Source organism: Podarcis bocagei (assembly GCF_964188305.1).
Source record: "Podarcis bocagei genome assembly, chromosome: 5".
Lineage (NCBI taxonomy): Eukaryota > Metazoa > Chordata > Lepidosauria > Squamata > Lacertidae > Podarcis > Podarcis bocagei.
Window position 1 is genome coordinate 43,065,641 of NC_138129.1, and position 20,316 is coordinate 43,085,956.

The 20,316-nt window shown below is 41.4% G+C and overlaps 1 protein-coding gene across 1 annotated transcript; it reads left to right on the forward strand.

The window, feature by feature from the left end:
* The first annotated feature begins 554 nt into the window (after nucleotides 1-554).
* Nucleotides 555-18,290, forward strand: LEMD1 (LEM domain containing 1). Its single transcript, XM_081196855.1, is given in 9 exon segments — nucleotides 555-612; nucleotides 615-692; nucleotides 3,694-3,880; nucleotides 4,557-4,664; nucleotides 10,467-10,540; nucleotides 12,076-12,159; nucleotides 12,852-12,947; nucleotides 16,109-16,170; nucleotides 17,961-18,290. Coding segments are annotated over 9 exon segments (942 nt in total). The 5' UTR covers nucleotides 555-579; the 3' UTR covers nucleotides 18,181-18,290.
* The last annotated feature ends 2,026 nt before the right edge of the window (nucleotides 18,291-20,316 follow it).

Below are 20,316 nucleotides of genomic sequence, written 5' to 3' on the forward strand. Positions count from 1 at the left end.
GCCTCAGAAGACTCGGTCCACAAAATAGCTACACTTTTTTAAAGCGACACAAGGCTCCTTGTTGTATTTTCCTATCAACAGCAACAGTCGCTCTGCAGGCATCGCGTTCCCTGCCCAGAGACAGCCGCTTCGAACCTTACCACTTATTGCTCCCCCTCCCCCCCCGCCCGCAGGCCCTTTAGTGGACCTGTCCAGTAAAAGTATGTTCCCCACAAGGTAGAAGCAGGTGGTAGCTTCCGGCGTAACTGCCTTCTCAGTGTCTCAGTTTCCCGCGTAGGTTCCGCCCATAAAGAGGCGTGGTCTGCCTGGTGGTTGGCTGGGTAAACACATAGGGGCTGTCCTTCAAAACGGCGGTTTCAAAACAGCCCGGGAGGGCGTGAAGCTGTTGCTCCTCCTACTAGCTGCCTTGACATCTGTTTCTGCGGGGAGCTTAGAGTAGGGTTTTGAAGTGAAAATAAGTAAGGCTATGTAATTTATTTTCCTTTAGCAAAGGGTAGCCAGTCTAGGAATGCAGAAAAAGCAAGGTCCCCCACCTCGGTGAGTGTGTATTAAAAAAAAAACCCAAACAGAGAAGAGCGCATGCGCAAAGAGGAAGCGGGAGGGGAAGGGGAAAAAAAAAGCAAGCCGAAGAGCGGCGGCAGACTCTTCAAGCTGAGCTTTCGAAGAGCTTCCTAAGACCTCGTGGCGCAACGGTAGCGCGTCTGACTCCAGATCAGAAGGCTGCGTGTTCGAATCACGTCGGGGTCACGGGTCCCCGGGAGGGGATTTATTTTACCCCTTCGATGAAGTTGTAAGCAAGAGGAGTCGAAGGTTTAAAAATACCTTATGTTTAGAAACACGCCGTTCTCTCTACGCCGGCCGTTAAAGAGCAGTGGGGGGGGCGCCCCCCTCGGGGTTTGCAGTGCAGGGTGAGGAACCCAGACGGGGGTGAAAATGGGCGTAAAAAGCGCGGGGTGGGAGGGCCGTCGCGTTCCGCGTGGAATGTGGCGAATGGGGCGTGAGAGCGAGGAGACTGAATAGTGAGGCGGGAAAGCAAAAGGGCGAGGCCCAGTTTGCTACCGTCCAGGACGAGTTAATAGGACCGAGGGGCCATCCAGATTCATTTGCCTTTTCTTTTCCAAAGGAGGGAGGAGGCATGTTTGAAAAGTAATAGCCGTTTGGGGAAACTACCTCACAGAGCACTGTGAATTTTTATAGGGCGTTATTAAAGCCCCTCAATGAGGTAAATATAGAGCAAAACAAGGTTCAGGAGATGCTTTGGGGGAGGCCCTACGGATTGCTTTTTTTCCTTGAAAATGTTTAGGGGTACTCTCATTTTGACTCAAGAAAATAGATTTATAGTTCAAATCGGGGGAAATAAATACAGTAAATAGTACAAAGTAAAAGTACAGTAAAATACAGTAAAAGTACAAAGATTCACAAAATGTTTACCCCCAGGAAATGTGTACCCCCAGGAAAAAAACCAGCCCTACCCCTTTTTACACTGCATTCTGTTACTTGCTGTTTGTTCACAATATTGAAAACGTGGCCATTTTCATTTTTAAAAACCCAGGTGTCCTATTTTCTATATCCCTCAGGAAAAGAGAAGGGTGAATCTGAAATTTTTATCCTCTTCCCAGCCCCTCACTTTCACATACATTTTAAAGAACATGGCATTCAGATTTTTTTTTTGAAATGGAAAATTGGGGGCTGACAGGGTCGGCTTCAGATTTGAGAAACTCCAGGGCAAAAGTGCTTTGGTGGAGCTGGCAGGAGGCTTACCTAGCTGTATGTATCAGCTGGCTGGGATCCAGCCTCCCTTTTAATTTTTCACAACATCTGTAATCTAAACTCTGGGGGAATTGTGGGGAATTAAAAGGGTGTCCCGATGCAGCTATACAGACCAGATGTACTGACACTGCTGCGTGTGGGACACCCTGACCCGCTTTGCCCAGGACTTCCTCAAACTTGGAGCTGGTCCTATCAGTCCCCAATTTTTCATTCCATAAAACGTGTTCCTACCCGCCACCACCCAAAAAGGCATGGGGACCTGGTGTGTGTTTGTGTGTGATCTGCTGGCTTCCGAAGGATGCCAAATGTTCATGCCAGTTTTTGGGGTGATTTAATTGGAAACACCTAAAAGATGTGAAGATGCTCACCTCAAGGGTATTCCTCCTGGGTGCCTCCTGACTTGCTGTTTTGCAGAAATAATTCAAGTGCATTCTGGAAATACTGGTTTCTGCAGTTAAAAGTGTTCCGTTGTGCTAGTGCAACAAATCCACTTTATTTTTTTAACCTGGACTTCTTATGGTTAGGAAAGTGGCAGAGGAAATTATTCAAAGTGTGGCAAGAATGAATGATTGACAGGAAGATTCGTAAACACCCCACAAACAAATCACAAATGGTCAATTATATATATAAATATATACACACACACACACACACATACATACATTGCCGTTTCACAAAATATTTCACAGAAAATATAATAAGGTAGTGTATGACATAAAAGCAGAATACTACGGTAACAACAGTAAAAATCTGTGAAAGCCAATTGGTAAAAATATAAAAAGCAATAAAGACCAGAAATAGTCTGCTCTCCCTTTAAACTTTGTACAAGTAAATCGGGAGGAATGCTCAATAAACAGGTTATCTGGAGGAGCCCCTGGTATGATTTATATGTGGGGATAATAAGAGTTTTGAGGACAAAATGTATTCTGAGAGCTGATTTTAGAATATATACTGATCTTATACAATAAAAACTCCTGCCTTTAATCATTTACTGTATTTTCAAAGTGGGTTACAATAGAAATAAGGTCATAAAACAAGCTGGAACAGCACATTGATGCATCTGATAATATTGGCTTGAGAGCAGGAAAATATGTATATGTAAATCTGAAAAGCAGTTTTGTTCTTTGCAATGCTGTACTGCAGTTAGTGGTTGGAATCTCTTTTTTCTATTTAGCTGTGTTGTTACTAATCGGATCATACTGCTATGGGGGGATGATGTAATTCTAAACACCAGTTTACTTAAGAGTTTTCAAGGGCATGCAGTGTGCCTTCCTCTCCAATAGGAGGTGCACCGCCTCTTTTGGCTGTCTCTTGCAGAGAGTGCCCGGAAGACAATGAGTTTTTTGCACTGTGCCATTTCTGCCCACCTTCTTGCACAAACAGTTTATCTTGCATAACTGCAGTCCTGTTGAAAGAAACGTTTCTTTGCTTCTATAGGGCAGGCTACAATTATAGCATGTTACTTGGTGACAAGATGTGGAGGGGAGTATTAGACATGGGGCAGTAATCTCTCCTCTGCTTATAAGTCTGGTTTTGCCCAAAATATATCCAATCATTCTGGAACTCACTTTTATTGGTTCATCATGATTCCTGACACTCTTTCTAGTTATATATACGGTACTTTTATTTTTGGAGCATTTAAACTGAAATTTTGGCAGAATCATTTTTGTTGGTGTTGTCAGTGAGATATGTCACTTTATATTTAATTTGGTTTCTACAGTTTTATGAATATGCATATAAACATTGTAATACTGTTTATCTGATCATTCTTTTAAGACCTTAAGAAATCATTCCAAAGCTGGCACAATTCCAGATGCAGCACTTAAGCTAATTCATGTTTACTTGTCGCATTCAAAAGTGATTAATGGGGGGAAATACTGCAATAAAGTGAGTATTCTTAACCAGTGTTGTGTTTTTTCATAGACCCTACCATTAGGAGATATGGAGAAGGTTACTGTTGATGTGCACATAGAAAACAAGGGAAAAGATTCTGCAGAACAAGGCTCTGTGGAACAAGACTCCAAAGATGAAATTGATGTTACAGCTCTGAGTGACACTGAGCTATGGGAGCTTCTCTGTGCATATGGAATCACCCCTGGACCAATATTACGTATGCTTCAGAAGAGTGATCATTAAAACAGTGATATAAAGGGCAGTTGAGTCTAATATTGTAGTGAGCAGTTGAATTTGCACTAACAGATGAGTGATTTCCAGATTAAGGCAAATAGTTGTCAATCCCAGCTAGAGACAAGCCAGTTCTGGGCAGGGAGATCATATGCAATTGATTTGAGGTTCTTTTTTTCTGGACAGAATGAATGTTTGGTTGCTGCCGGTCATCGTGGGCTCCATTGCTGTGCCCATGATGCCTTGTCCTTGCAACCACTCCTTGGTAATTGGCAGCAGCCTCTGTGTTGGGAAACTAGGTGAGCAATGCCTCTGCCCTGCCGACAGCTACTGCATAGGAGAGGGCAAAGATTTGTTCTCTGCTGCTTCAACGGGCAGATCCAGCATAAGTCAATGGAGGGTAGGTCTTAATTGTACATTAGGAGAAACTTCTTAACAGTAAGAGCAGTTTAATAATGGAACCAATTTAGTGGATAGCCCTCTGTTGGGAATCCCCCAGCTCTAGATTTCCTGCATTGGTTAAAGCCCCATCCAGCTCTAACTATGATTATCAATCATTCTGAGTATGTAAAATTTCCTGTTCAATGCAAACAATTTAATAACACTTTGAAATGCAGCAAGCTTTTGCTAAAAACATTTGTGCTCTGGCCTGTTTCTTTTAGCTTCTACAAGGACCATTTATGAGAACAAGCTCCTGCAGTTGATGAAGCAATGCCCAGGAACAGCAGCTGAGTTGAACAGTGAGGTTAATTCTGAAAATGATGGAGAAGGTAGTACATAGTAATCATTCCCTAAATGAAATGCTTTGAGCCCCCACCCCCAATATATAGTACAGTCCTAATGGCTAACATAGATTTGTTGTAAATTCAAATGGTGACATTCATAATTAAAGTAAGCATTTTGTGGGGATCTCATGGAGCAATCTCATGAAGGGTTGGTGTGTGTTTGAACCATTCTCGGGATTCAGTTGTGCGTGTGCTTTTCAGGTTTCATCCATGCACATTGTTTGCATGCATAGTTCCCCATCCTGTTAGGGATACATGTGCAGAAGACTACTTTCATGAGCATATGGCTGGCACAAGGCGCCTGGATTCTGTAAATTGAGAAAACAGGATTGCTGAAAGTACAATGGCTTGGGAAACAAAGGAATGCTTTCCCTATTTGAATAGTAGAATGCGGGGAAGGATGTTCTAGTAATCTACCTGAGAATAGATCGGGAAAGCATATCACTTTCGTAAAATCCCATATCCTAGCATTCTGCACAGTAAATGTTCAGTTTCGGTTTCAGTTTCTGTTAATTGGTTCTCGTGGGAAACTTGCAGATTCTAGCTTCACCAATTAACTCAAGCTGGAGTCAATTTACTCTTGGCAGAAAGCCCAGGTCTGCTTGACCTAGAAACTACTCACTCTGATTGGTTAACGAGCAGCACTCAACTCTGTTATCTAGGGATTGCTAGCACAGTTTGATGTGAGGTGTGTTAGGAGTTAGAAGTGCTGTGTATGGTTATGAGAGAGAGAGAGAAAGAAAGAAAGAAAGAGAGGGTTTATTTTGCTTTTATTTGTATGCAGAAACTCTGCTGGTTTTATTTTTCCTTTTAATAAATCCTGTAAATAGTTCTTCTGAGTCTAGCTGACTAGTCATCATCGCCGCAACTAGCTTCCTCGCTGTGCAGGAAAACTCTGCTACGTATGGGCTAAAGCCAGTAGGGCTATGCCTGACACTCCAAAGTTCCATGAGGTTATGGGCATTGTACTGCCAGCCTGAGTTGCGGTGGTGTCAGCATCAACGGCGTTGGTTCCAGTAGTTCCAGAAGTTGTTGTTCTCTGGCTGGTTCCTGACCGTGGTGAGCTGGTGACGCAGTGGACGCAAGGACAACAGCTGCAGCGTGTGAGTGCTGGGTGCTGTGGTTCCTGTTTTCTCTCTCAGTGGTCGTGAGTAGCTGGTTCCGGGTTCCAGGGACATCGCTCTCAAGATGGCCTCACAACCAGGTCAGATGGCTTTTGAGCGTCTGAATGACTCCAATTACTTGCTGTGGTCGGAACGCATGCAGGCAGTGCTGCAGAGGGATCGTCTCTGGCAAGTGGTGAGTAAGTTTCCTACGAAGCCTGATGATGAAGACCTCGATAAAGACCAAAGAGCAAGGGCCACAATTGTCTTGGGGCTGGAAGATTCCCAGTTGCCGTATGTGAGGGGAATCAAGACAGCTAGAGGTGTGTGGCAAGCACTTAAAGAACTCCATGTGCGTGAGACAGCGGTTTCCAAGCTGTTCATTCGCAAGGCATTGTACAAGGCAATGTTACAGCCTGGGGTTACAATGCAGGAACACCTACACAGTTTACAGTTAAAGTTTGTTGCGCTACAGGAAAGAGACTGTGCGTTAGACCAGCAGGAGAAGGTGGCTATTATTTTGAGTTCTCTCCCGGAAAGCTGGGATAATTTAGTTTTGTCTCTAGAAGGCATACAGGAACGTGATTTATCAGTCAGTTACGTTACTGGGCGTTTGATTGAAGAATGGCAGAAGAGGCAAGAAAGGTCGGTGGCTGCAGAGGCTTCTACAGGTGGGCGGTTTGGAGGGAGTTCTCATGCCGTGCCAGAGGTGAAGCAAAAGCAGCGTACTGGTGAGGAGTCAGCGTTTGCTGTTAGGCGTTGTTTCCGATGTGGGTCTTCAGCGCATCTAAAACGACAATGTCCGGAGTTGGTCAAGTCTCAGTTGCCGGTGCAGGAGCAGAGACGAGATCAGCAGCAGCAGCAGCGGAAAAAGAAATTCTTCAAACGAAAACAGTCGGCTCAGCTGGTGACCGGCGAGGTCAAGATTGCTGATGAGAAACAAGCGGTCTGGGTGGTCGATTCGGGAGCGTCTCGCCACATCGTGAATTCAGATGAATTGTTTGTTTCCAAGAACTCAGCACAGCGCAGCCAGGTGGCTCTAGCAGACGGAAGTACTTCCGAAGTGATTTCGGGGGGTGCAGTTTATGTTCCTTGTCTGCGTGAATGCCTGCAAAATGTACTTTGTGTGCCGTCATTAAGGAGCAATCTGATGTCTGTAGATTGTTTGCTGAAAGCTGGGTTTAAAGTGCATTTTGAAGGAGACAGTTGCATTATTAAGAAGGCTGGTGAGATTTTAGGCACTGCTAAGTCAGAGGGAGGCTTGTTTTGGCTTAAAGCAGGATCTCAAGTTGCAGCAGTAGTCAGTAAATCTCAGCCTGATAACAAAGCTATACATGACAACTGTGTGCACTTATTGCATAGGAAAATGGGGCATGCTTGCTGGAAAAGTGTACTAAAAATGTCTGAATTGGCTGATGGGGGTAATTTAAAGAGTTGTAACAAGTACCTTGATTGTAATGTGTGTAAAAAGGTTAAAACCCACAGAGTCTCTTACCCCAGAAGTGACAGAGTTAGTGAGGCACCGCTACAGCTGGTTCACATGGACGTAATTGGTCCATTTGCTGTAAGCAGGGGTGGATCGCGTTTTTCACTAACAATTGTGGATGACGCCACGCGTTATTCTTGGGTTTTTCCCATGAAGAATAAGGGTGACGTGTTCACTAAGTTTAAAGGCTGGGTGGCATCTGTGGAAAGGTTTCTGTCCATTAAACTCAAAAGGATTCAGACGGACAGAGGTGGCGAATTTATGTCAAATGCCTTTAAAGACTGGTTACAAAAGCGTGGCATTGGGCATAGAAAAACGAACGCTTTTTCCCCAGAGGAGAATGGCGTTGCAGAGCGAAAAAATAGGTCTTTACAAGATATGATGTTTGCCATGCTTGATGATGCTGATTTGCCCATGTCTTATTGGGGGGAGAGCATGCTCACCGCGTGTTATCTCCAAAATAGGCTCTTTCATCAAACAATAGGTACAACCCCGTACTTTAAATTGTTTCAGAAAAAACCTAAAATTGACCACTTGCATGTGTTTGGATCAAAAGCCTGGGTATTAATTCCGAAACAAATGAGAAAGAAGGGAGATCCTAAGACCAAACAGCTAGTGTTTGTGGGATACCAGGAGCTGGGAAAAGGTTTCCGTTTTGCTGAAGGGACAAATGGCATTGTGATCTCCAGGAATGCCAGTTTTTGTGAACATAGTGGCTGGGAGAGACTACATGCCAATACTGAGGTTTGGTTTGAACCTTCCCAGGAGCTTCATGACTCTGAAGGTAGACATAGAGAATCAGAGTCTGAGGGGGAGGAAAGTTCAGATAAGAGCTCTCAGGAAAGTGAAGTTAACCAGAGACCAGTTGCTAAGCAACAAAAGAGAGGTCGTAGTTCTGAGGAGGAAAGTGGGTCAGAAGAAAAATTTTCTCCCAGAAGATCTAAAAGACAAAACAAAGGAGTGCCTCCGGTGCGTTTTTCCCCAGATACTGCAAATGTGTTTAGTGTAAGTGCAGAACCGAAGAGTTTTCAGGAGGTGTTAAAGTTACCAAAAGAGGAGGCAGAGCGCTGGAAACAGGCAATGGAGGAAGAGATGTCCTCTCTGAATGAGCACAAGGTTTTTACACCAGTAGCAGCGCCTGAGGGGGCAAAGATTGTAGGCTGCAGGTGGGTGTACAAACTTAAACCTCTGGTGACAGGAGAGTACAAATACAAAGCTCGTTTAGTTGCTCAAGGATATTCTCAGAGGCCTGGAAAAGATTATGACGAAACTTTTTCCCCTACTGCTAAGGGGGACAGTGTAAGGCTGATTTTAACGCTTGGGGCAAAGAGAAAACTCCTGTTAAACCATTTTGACATTCAGACTGCATATTTACATGCACCAATATCAGAAGACCTGTATCTAGCTGAACCGCCTGGTTATGAGACAGGTTCCAATAGAGTGTTGAAGTTAAACAAAGCTTTATATGGTCTCAAACAGGCTGCAAGATCTTGGAACAAATGTTTCCATGAGGCCTTAGTGTCATTTGGTTTCAAGCAGAGTACAGCTGACAATTGTGTTTATGTACGTGGTACAGGCAGTGATCAAGAATTTTGTCTGATTTATGTAGATGATGTATTGTATGCCTGTAAAACAGATAAACAAACTAAAAGGTTTGCCAAGCAATTGTCCAGTAAGTTCAAAGTGAAAGACTTAGGCCCGGTTAGGACATATCTAGGGTTGGAAGTGTGCTGGGCCCAAGATGGCAGCTGCCTAATTAGTCAGCAGAACAAAGTTAAACAACTACTGACTACATACAGGATGCAGGATTGCAAAGGGGCAGCGGTGCCTATGGATCCAGGTTTCATAAAAACACTTCATATAGATGAGAGTCCTGAATTTGAACATCCTGATGTATATCACTCTGTAATTGGAAGTTTATTGTATATAGCACAGTGGTCCAGACCTGATATTAGCTACGCAGTAGGCATATTAAGTAGATTGGTCTCAAAACCCACACTAAATGCCTGGAAAGGGGTAAAACAAGTTCTGAGGTATCTCAAACAGACAATTGGCTATATGTTACAATTAAATTCTTCAGAGGATGAAATGTTGAGTTGCTACTGTGATAGTGACTGGGGAAATTTGCCAGATAGAAAATCTGTCACAGGACTAGTCATAATGGTCGGTGGAGCTTTAATCAGCTGGCGGTCACGCAAGCAAGACGTTGTAAGTGTGTCATCAACGGAATCAGAGTATGCCGCATTGAGTGAATTGTGCAACGAGGTGATTTATTTCAAGCATTTGTTAACAGATTTAAATGTAAATTGTGGAGAACCAGTACAAGTTTACATTGATAATCAAGCTTGTATAACATTAAGTAAAACAGAGGGTTTCAAATCGCGTTCAAAACATATCTCTGTAAAATACCAAAATGTACGTTGCTGTGTACAAGACAATGTAATCACCTGTACTTATGTGTCAAGTGAAGAAAATGTAGCAGATGTGTTAACTAAACCATTGGCAAAGATAAAGAACAAGCGTATGTGCAAGGGTTTAGGTTTGCTGGAAAAATAATCTCCTACATAGGTGTATTTGGAGTTAATTGTTCAGCAGAATCTGTGAGGGGGTGTTCAGTTTCGGTTTCAGTTTCTGTTAATTGGTTCTCGTGGGAAACTTGCAGATTCTAGCTTCACCAATTAACTCAAGCTGGAGTCAATTTACTCTTGGCAGAAAGCCCAGGTCTGCTTGACCTAGAAACTACTCACTCTGATTGGTTAACGAGCAGCACTCAACTCTGTTATCTAGGGATTGCTAGCACAGTTTGATGTGAGGTGTGTTAGGAGTTAGAAGTGCTGTGTATGGTTATGAGAGAGAGAGAGAAAGAAAGAAAGAGAGGGTTTATTTTGCTTTTATTTGTATGCAGAAACTCTGCTGGTTTTATTTTTCCTTTTAATAAATCCTGTAAATAGTTCTTCTGAGTCTAGCTGACTAGTCATCATCGCCGCAACTAGCTTCCTCGCTGTGCAGGAAAACTCTGCTACGTATGGGCTAAAGCCAGTAGGGCTATGCCTGACACTCCAAAGTTCCATGAGTAAATTCAGCTACTTCAGAACTCTTGAGTTTGGAACTCCATTTTTGAAAGTATTGTGTTGTATAATGTGGCATAGATGAATCAGTGACAGTTACTAAAATAAAAAAATAATAATTCTCACCTAGGAAAAACCACAGAAGTAGTCATCCAAACAAATGGCCTCAAAGTGACAACTGAACATACCTCTGGGTCTGAAAATGTAAGTAACCCAAGGCATGAATATTTTATGGCTATAGCTAAATTGTGAGCTAATATAAACTGATGTACTTTGTGTCAGACTCCTGACAAGTGAAGCAATTACTCCAATCACATAATTAGAATGTTCTTCTGTGGCTTCTGTTGATGCACTAGAGCCCTAGGAAATCTGATGCAAAATAGATTTCACAGATAGTTAAGAATATTCAACTTTATTTACAGACAGAAAATACACATCAGAGGAATTATAACTGGGAATGTAGACGAATTTCAGGTATATTTAAACGGGACAGAACAGCATTCATATCCATGCAGTGAATTGTTCCGTGATAGATCTTCTAATAATGAAATTGGCTACTTTTGGTTGTTAGCCTAATGGAGATAAATTTTGGAGAAGCGATCATGGCAGAAATTGATTTTCTGGCAACCCACCAAACCCCCTAGGGATGCCAACCTTGCACTTAAGCACTGGTCAGGTCCAACAATGGGGGGGGGGGTGGAATTGCTAGATACAAGTCACACCTCAGACATGCTTATCTAACCTGTTATTCTTTCACAATGGGTTTACAAACTCAAGAGTAACCTGTTACAATGCCCTTCACTCCTTCACTTGATTTCTCCTGAGGTCACCTGGTGGGTTGTCTGCAGGAGCAGCACTTGAAACACAAACCTTTAAGTCTCTTTTGGAAGAGTTTATTGGCCAGAGGGGGCAACCCCAATATTCTGTGGTGTTTATGATGCTAACTATTAAAAAAAAAAACGAAAAAAAAAAACGCTGCTCTCTAACTCAGGAGTTACCCAGATAACCCATGCTAGTAATTTATGGGTAGGAAAACATCTCTTTAAAATTATGCATTAATATTATTTAATCCTTCTATTGTATATAGTAGTTGGCTCTTTGTAGTCTCTGTGCAAGCACACTTTTTGGTTTTTCACCTGTCCGAAACACTGCTGAGAACTCTCTAAAGTAAAAGTCTATAAGCTGATACCTCCTCTCAAGGGGGAAAGTCCTCCCACTACACTTATCTCATAGGGCAAAACACACACTATCATTCTTGGTGGTTTTTTTTTTTTGTCCACTGAAGCAGCATTGTGGAAATGTTTATTTCTTAGTGAATTTTGTTAGCCATTTTTCATAGTTATGGGCTCATTTGTTTTCAGTTTCCTTTCAGTTACAGTCTCTGGCCTGTTAATTTTTATCAGGATTTGTATTTTACTTTTTATTTGCTTTTCCTCCTGCCCTGGTCACTTATTGTGCATCAGACTTCATTTAAGAAATGTCATGGTAGAAAATGTCCAGTCAACAAAGAACACAATAACTACCACCACTGTTTAGGTGAAGAACACAAAACTGATTCCTGCCTCTTATTCAAAAAACTTACTAAGCATTCTGATCTCAGAACTCTGTAGAGCAGCCAACTGGTTGCATAGTTTCATGTTTATAAAGCAGTATGCCCATCCTCACCCACACATAATATCATATGACCTTCTCTATCTTCAGTTTCAGTCATAGTTTTTATGGTTTCTTTTTTACTTCAGAAATCACCTGCAGATGTGGCAGAACGTCAGAAAAAACTCTTGTCATCTGATGTTGAACACAGTTTAGCTAAAATAGTGGCAGAAGTAAGTAGCTAGTGTTGCAGCCCTTTGATTTAGTCAGGCTGATGCAACTTTCATTGTCTGGGTCATTTAACTTAGTTCCTCAACCTTGGGTCCCTAGATGATGTTGGACTACAGCTCAGATCATCCCTGACCATTGACTGAGGATTATGGGAATTGTAGTCCAACAATATCTGGAGACTTAAGATAGAAGAACATTGATTTAAATAATAATCCTGCGATACTCTTTGTTGTAGTACTTACTTTCCATGGATGCTAATTCTGAAGGATTGCTACTTTGACTTAACCATTTTATTTCCAAATTAGTTTTTGTTATCCTCTGTGGGGGTGGGAAACTGATTCTCTTATTTTCCTAAAGAAAAAAATAATTTTCAAATTTTGGCCAGACTTGTCATGTTTAAGTTGGCTGCAATTAATGATAAAGCTGGAGTTGCAATGTCTCTTTTACACCAACAGTTTCTCCATTTTTAAAACTCTCAGAATGAAAGTGTGGAGTGACTGCTGCTAAAGGAATTGTAGCAAGCAGACATTTTTTTTTAGCAGACTTGCAATTTACAAATGAATGATACTGTTCATGTAACATGCCTGAACTTTTGCCAAAGACGATAGATCATCTTTGCTATGAATGCTTCCAGCTTTCATCCTTTTCTTCTTGCCCACACATCTTTAATTAATGTCATCTTGTGTATTAACAGCTGCAGGAAATATTGCCAGAGGGTAAAGTGGCACTGCATCGGTCACAAGGACCAAGGAAGAAAGCTGGCAGTCCTGAAAGGAATTACAGACAAAAGGTATTTTTGCAGCGATGGTACAACACGCTCAAATGTTAAACCTGGCACTAAATGTGCCATTCTTGAAAGCAGAGTTCTGGAAGCAAAGACATAAATATGTGTGTGTGTGTGTGTGTGTGTGTGTGTGTGTGTGTGTGTGTATATATATATATATATATATATATATATATATATATATATATATTCATTCTCTTGTTCTTTGCCCAGATACTGAAATATTTGCTAGACCAAAGTTGTCAAATGTTAGATATCTGTTCTTGCTGTAGATGCTAGCTAACCATGATCGCATTGCTTATTTGTGGATGAACTAGAATTAATTTGACTTGCGTTTTTAAAGTCAGAACCTTTTTTTGAACATGTATTTAACCTTCAAGGGTGACATTTCTGAGAAGCTATTATAAACTGTTACGACATTCAGTTTATGTGTAAGACAGAGTAAACAACAGGCAACCAGCGTTTTTATTTGAACTCCTGGGCTGCCATAAATGTTTCACAGGTTTTCATCCGACTTCTTTACTTCCTTTTCGCTTTATTGGCACATAAGCATTTTGATCACAATGTGTCAGATGGCCTTCTAAAAAAGTATGAAAAGGATTCTTTTTCTTAAGATGTTGCCTGTTGTTAAACAGATTTTTTAAAATGTATTTTACTTCTAGTTAAGGCTGGGCAGGTTGAAAAGTTTTATAGAGGTGCAGCAGGAAGCACACAAGCTCTGCTAGTTTTACAGTAATGTCAGTCTACGTACCCAGAGTACAACTAAGCAGATCATGTCAGTTGCTCCTCCAGATTTCCCTTAGCAAGTAACATGCCCTCTGACAGCTTTCAAGGTAGGAATAATTTAGGTTGTGGAGGACTTAAAACCAAGAACTGGCCATAGTTGTATTTATATATATATATATTTAAATGATATTTATTAAGAGTTTGAAAGTTACAGAAAAAGAGAAAGAACAATAAAAAATTAAACAAAACAAAACAATACCTTACAATACATCAAAAAAGCAAAAAAGGAAAAAAGGAAAAACAATGCAATAAAACAACGATAAAAAAGAACAAAAACATTTAAAAACACATCCAACCTTTCCATGTCTTTACCTTTCATATACTTGTTTCATCGACCTCCTCACACCTCCCTTCGTTGTATTCTAGTTCAATTAGCTATTTCAGCAAGTCCTTTCCATCTTTCTCTATTTTCGTTCTAAAATTTAACTTAAGACAGTCTAACCTTAAATTTTCCACTTTGATCCATTAACAATCTATTTTTACTTAGTTTTTATAACATTTCTGCTAAAACCATCAAATCCTTTCCATCTTTCAGTATTATCTGTCATTTAATTGTCTTAATTTATTTTAACCTTATCTTACCATTAAAATCCTAAAACTTATATTTACTTAACTCCTTATAACATTTCTACTAAAGCCGTATAGTTTCATTCCAACAATTTTTCTAAAACTCATTAATTTAACAATATTTCTCTAAATAAATTTTTAAAACTTTTTCCCAATCTTCTTCCACCGTCTCTTCTCCCTGGACTCGGATTCTGTCAGTCCTTTCTATCAATTCCATGTGATCCATCAACCTGGTGATCTTCTATCCGAGGCTCTTAACTCTCTTCCATGTCCCTTCTGCAGGTCTTCTTCATATCTATGCATGAGCTTCACTTTGTCTTCTGCTGGTCTTATTCTTAGTTTCCTTCCTTTGGCACTGAGGAGTGGGTCTCGGGGGAACTCCAACCTAACAATATCGTTATTCCTTCTCGACAGGTCAGGCCATTCTCCATAATCCGAACTAAGGTCCAAACGATATTTCAGAGCGTGTTTCAAAGTCCCTCCAAAGCTAAAGGCCCCCACAACTCCAATCTCCCCCTGACCCAAATCCAGATCCCAAACCTGCATAAGGGGATCTATCCAACTTTCCTTCTCCAATCCAAACGGGACTCCATCCCTCCAAATCTGGCTTTCTCTGGATTCAATCGTAAATGGCAACAGCTTATGCTCGTCAAATTGCCTCTGTAAGGCCAGGGCTCTATCCACTTGAATTACTTGAGGTTCAACAACAACTTTCTCCTTCTTCTCCACAGCTTGCAATGTCAAAACAGATTCCTGAATCAAATCCTGAGTTATTTCTGTATAGGTATTCACTTTTAGTCCCAACTCAGTCATTTTTTGTCCCATATTGTCAATTTTAATAATCATCACATTCGTCTTCTTATGAAGCTGTTCCAATAAAGCACTTGTCTTGCAAAATGCAATCACTAGGGCTTCTTCTGTCAACATTCTTGTCCAAGGTCAATCTCAATTTCCCACGGTCTTTAATCTCTGCAGCTGGAAAATTCCCCAGATCCACTCCTGCAACAGTTTCAAAAACTCCCTCTAGAGGAAACAATTTCTGTTTGTATCCGTCCTTTTAAGTTGTATTTATAACCTCAGAAAAGCAATTCCTGTGTCTGATCTTCATGTCAGATATGTCTGAGCATTTTAGGTCCGGTAAAGAGAATATGTAACTGGCCTAAATGGACGTAGGCAGGGGAGGGCAGGTGCCCCCCAATCAAGTAAAACAATAGAAATAATTAACTGACAAATCACGTCAGTTCTGCCTCCCCAAGTCCTGCCCTTCCCCCCCAATGAAAATCCTGGCTACACCCATGCTGGCCTCTATGCTTACCATTTAATACTTGCTTAGAAGCAAGCAGTTTCATTAATAAAAGTGAGGCACATATGTGGGACAATGAATTTGGAAACCTGGGCACTCTGGAAATTGCCTCTGGTTCAACACATCAAACCAAGAAAGCCAAATGTTTCACCTTCCCCCTATAGAACTCAGGGAAAGTTGTGTCCAGACAATCCATGATGAACTAACACATTTGAGTTTGTCTCTAAGATTATAATTAATAAGAAAGGAACACAATTGTTGTTTTTTTAAAGGGCTTATGCCAGGAACCATTGGGAACAAGAGAGAGAGGTGATATATTTGGCTATGTTTAGAGAATCAGATTGATTTTTATCAAGCACAAACCTTATAGTGGGGAACTTTCACATAATATGATCTAAAATAGAATATTATCCCTACATGACAGTACCATTCAACTACAAGCTTTCACCATAACCACAAAAGGAGGTAACTGCTAGGATGCCTATGAAACAAACCTTTTTCCTTTTTGCAGACAAGTGATCTACCACACCAAGACTTTGGCTATCCTGATGTTAATGTTACTGTAGGACAAAGGTAAAGCTCTTCAAAAACTGCCTGACAAAGGATCTCTCTCTCTCTCTCTCTCTCTCTCTCTCACTCACACACACACACACACACGGAGATATCAACAGTTCCTTAGAATTCCTAGTCTTGGAAGTAAACTGAAGTAGTTCTGTTATGGCTTTCCATATGTTGTGGAAAAGAAACTCATTGAACATACTGAGTTTGTGAATATTTACAGCACAGCAGAGGTAGAGAACTGGATCAAGCCATTGGACCAGGTCTTTACCTTCCCAAACCCCTGTGGGCCAAGTTAGACCGGTGGACAGAACCCGCCACCTATTAATTATTTGATGTTACTATGATGTCAGATGACCTGTTTTTTTCCAGGAGAAAAAGGTATATGTCCCTTCCCGGGCATCAACAATCAGCTGAATGTTGGCACTTGAGAAGCATCTGTTCAAGGCCTGTGCTTGGCAGTTGAGATTATAGGGGTTTGGGAAGCACTTAGCACAGGACCTGCAAAGCCCTCCTACACAGCACTCTTCAAGTACCAATAACCAGCTGATTATCATCACTTGGGAAGCATTGCACTGGGGGCCTTGGTTGATCGTGGATGCAAAGCCCCTTTCATCAAGCCCTGCCTTTACCTTCCTCATGCCTGCTATCATATATGATGGGAAGTGTAGAGAGTAGATGGATGTGGCTTGGCCAAAACAGCCTCGTGAACCAAATGAGGATTCCTAGAATACCTGATGAGGCCCATGGCCTGGAAGATCCTCACCTGATTTAAAGCTTACTGGGTTGCATAGGTCAATAATCTTACTCTGCAGATATAAAACAATTGTGTGTTATATTAGTTTCAAGGGAGGTCAGTAGCTTAACACTCTGATCCATGGCTTAGCATAAATGAGCAAACATGGATTCCCAGAGTGAAGATGGGGACTGCAGCACTTTCCCCCTGGTCTTGCTGCTGCTGTTAAGCCATGATTTGGCTTAGCATTATACCCAAACCCTAGCTTGTGGTTTCTCTCTCCCAGACAAGCCTCAAGTGGTAAACCAAGAACAAACCTTGGTTCTAACACCTAAACTAGACAATTATTCCAGCTTTTCTTCACAATTAGTTTATTTGTGGTGCAAGCAGGTGGTAATACTTTCTGCTTTTCAGAGCACTTAATTTTAATGATAGAGGGCAGAATTCATCTAACCAGCCCTGTCAGTCAAAACCTTGCATAAGGACTGTTGCTTGCATTATGGGGCTTCCCTCCCCCTCCCCTCCAAAAAAAGAGGCTTTTGGAGGGATTGGGAGAACTCACAGGAGAGTTGGGAATCATTTCATCTGACAAGGTGAAATGTTTGTGTAGAATTGGAAGAGTGCAATACTTAAATAGTTTAGTCTGAGGTAGGGAACAATTGATTGCTGGGAAGGGGAAAACAAGCAACAATGGACTAAGCCTTTGGAAGATATATCTTTATTGGGATGGGACTTTACTAGTAGTTCATCAATTGGCCTAACAAATGTGCTGCTAGAAAGCTTGAATGGTTTCCAGAAAAGTTAGGACAGAGAATTTTCAACAGCATTAAACTGTCCAGCCCCTGCCATTCAGAATACAAAGTTCCCACCCAGTACCACTCCTGCACCTGTTCTATACAAAAATGTTATTCTGAATTATAGTGCTGCAGTTTAGTAATCTTCTAGTTTCCTGTTTTTCTAGACTAGGATGCTGATCTAGTGTGAGGCTACATGTCTTAATTTGAAAAGTGTTAGGCAATGTTTCTCTTTTTAAAAGTATGATCAGCAATATTGCTTCTTGTGTTTCTAGTGCTAGAAGAAGAAGAAACGCAATAAAGGAGAATCCTCCCTCTGTGAAACAAGATCCTGAAACCAAATGCCATGTAGTACCTGGGAGATCAAGAGAAGGACGTATACCAATACGTGTAACGATTGCTGCTTTTGCCATCTTCATGTTCGTTCTCTTTGTGTATGTAACTATGGAAACTAAATTTCATAATCCATTCACAAGCTTTGCCAAGGGCAAATGAGTGTATTCTGTCTTTTAGAAATGGAGTTGTTAGACCAGACAGGGTGGTTCTGTCTAGCTGCTTATGAATTAAGTATTTGGGGGTAGCTGATTAAAACACAAAAAGAATTATCCTGTGTGTGTGTTTTCTTCCTTTAGAGTTTGTATTAAACCAGTTTCTCTTGACTTCAACATCTGGTAGCATCACCTTTCTTTATAATACGACTTTTCATTGTTGAGTTCATATATGGACATTTCTTTAGAAGGTTGAATTAAAATTGCTCACTTTGGCATGTTGTGCCATTTTAGGGGGGGGGAATCATAGAAAGTTGTGTTATCTCTTTAGCAGTCAATTTTCCATTCTAGTTACTAGACCATCTGCCCAGAAAATATTGTTTAAGCTGATAAACCAAGCAGTAAGAGATAGGAACCCAGAAAAGCAATATGCCAGCAGTCTTGCTCCCCCAGTATGTGTTCATGCCTATAAATGTTGCAGAGTGGTTCTCTGTAGGTGCTGAGCAGGACGTGTGTCCCCGTCCATACTGATGAGCTGAGGTCATGTCTGCATGTTACAGCACAGCCAGGCACTTTACCTCAAGCTGAAGCCCTTATTACTTCATATAGGACAGGCTTGCAGACTTCTCCCAGGAGGAGCTGGACCACACAGAGAGCCTGAGAAGGAGCAAGCTACTAAATGGTCCAGGGCAAAGGACAGGAGAGCTCCTGCTTGTAGTAAGGTGTCCATCTGTAATGAAATGTGGGTGTGCAGCTGAACTCCCCTTGTTATAGGTTGAATACTAAGAAACTAGAATACTGGGTTATGGAGTCACAGCTTTTGTAGTCATGGTTTTTAAAAAGCATAAAGTATCTCACAAATGGTGAAAGCTCAAAAGTTGCTTTAAGACAAATTTTAACTTCTTAGCAAATGCCAAGTTACCTGTGTAATTTCTACAATCTTTGTTAAAGTGCTTTATTACATTTCTATCATCCTAAATTGTACACCTTATGATTTTATTCTGTGGTAACAAAGGGGCACAAGCAGCAATCAAGTTGTCATTCCTCTCATTCAATGGATGTTTCCTGTGATTACTTCCTGACATATGATTTAGTAAGAATGAGAGATGGTTTGGTTTGATGTCTTCTAACGTATCCATGAAAATGATATTGTACAATTACCTATAATAATAATGTGCAGGAAGCCCAGGGTAAGGAAAGTTGGCTACTGAAGCTCAAAATTTTGTGGGGTTTTTTTGGGCAGGGGGTATGAGACATCTTTTTATTGCACATTCATGATGATTTTATGCTTGGTATCTTGTTGGTTATGTGTGATCCCACTTTTAATGCTATTTGCACCTGATAAACTTTCAGGGTAATACAGCTTCATTTCCAATCATTAATACCAGAAATATGGGTGGGGTGGGGGGTTCTGCTTTAGCTGTGCTATAGTACAAGAATACCATCGACATAAGTAGATGGAGTTGGATTTTGGGGTACCTGAATTATTTCTTTTTTTAAAAAAAGTTACTATGTGCTGTAGTTCAAAAGACATAAGACAAAATGTGAGCTCTCCACCCCCACAATTTCTGTAAAATGCTGGCTGGTAGTCCCTGCTTGAGGGACGCGGGTGGCACTGTGGGTTAAACCACAGAGCCTAGGACTTGCCGATCAGAAGGTTGGCAGTTCGAATCCCCGTGACAGGGTGAACTCCCGTTGTTCGGTCCCTGCTCCTGCCAACCTAGCAGTTCGAAAGCACGTCAAAGTGCAAGTAGATAAATAGGTACCCGCTCTGGCGGGAAGGTAAATGGCGTTTCCATGTGCAGCTCTGGTTCTCCAGAAGCGGCTTAGTCATGCTGGTCACATGACCCGGAAGCTGTACGCCGGCTCTCTTGGCCAATAAAGCGAGATGAGCACCGCAACCCCATTGTCGGTCAAGACTGGACCTAGTGGTCAGGGGTCCCTTTACATTTACCTTTAGTCCCTTTAGTACCTTTAGCTTTAGTCCCTGCTTACAGGTTTTCACCCAGTGAGTGAAGTCAAAGCTGGAATTGGTGAGTGACCTTTTTGGACAAGAGCTAGGCATTACTAAGTAGCTGCCATTTCTGAATTTATCTCATTGCTGCCCGTCTCTCTTTTTTTAAATGATATTTATTAAGAGTTT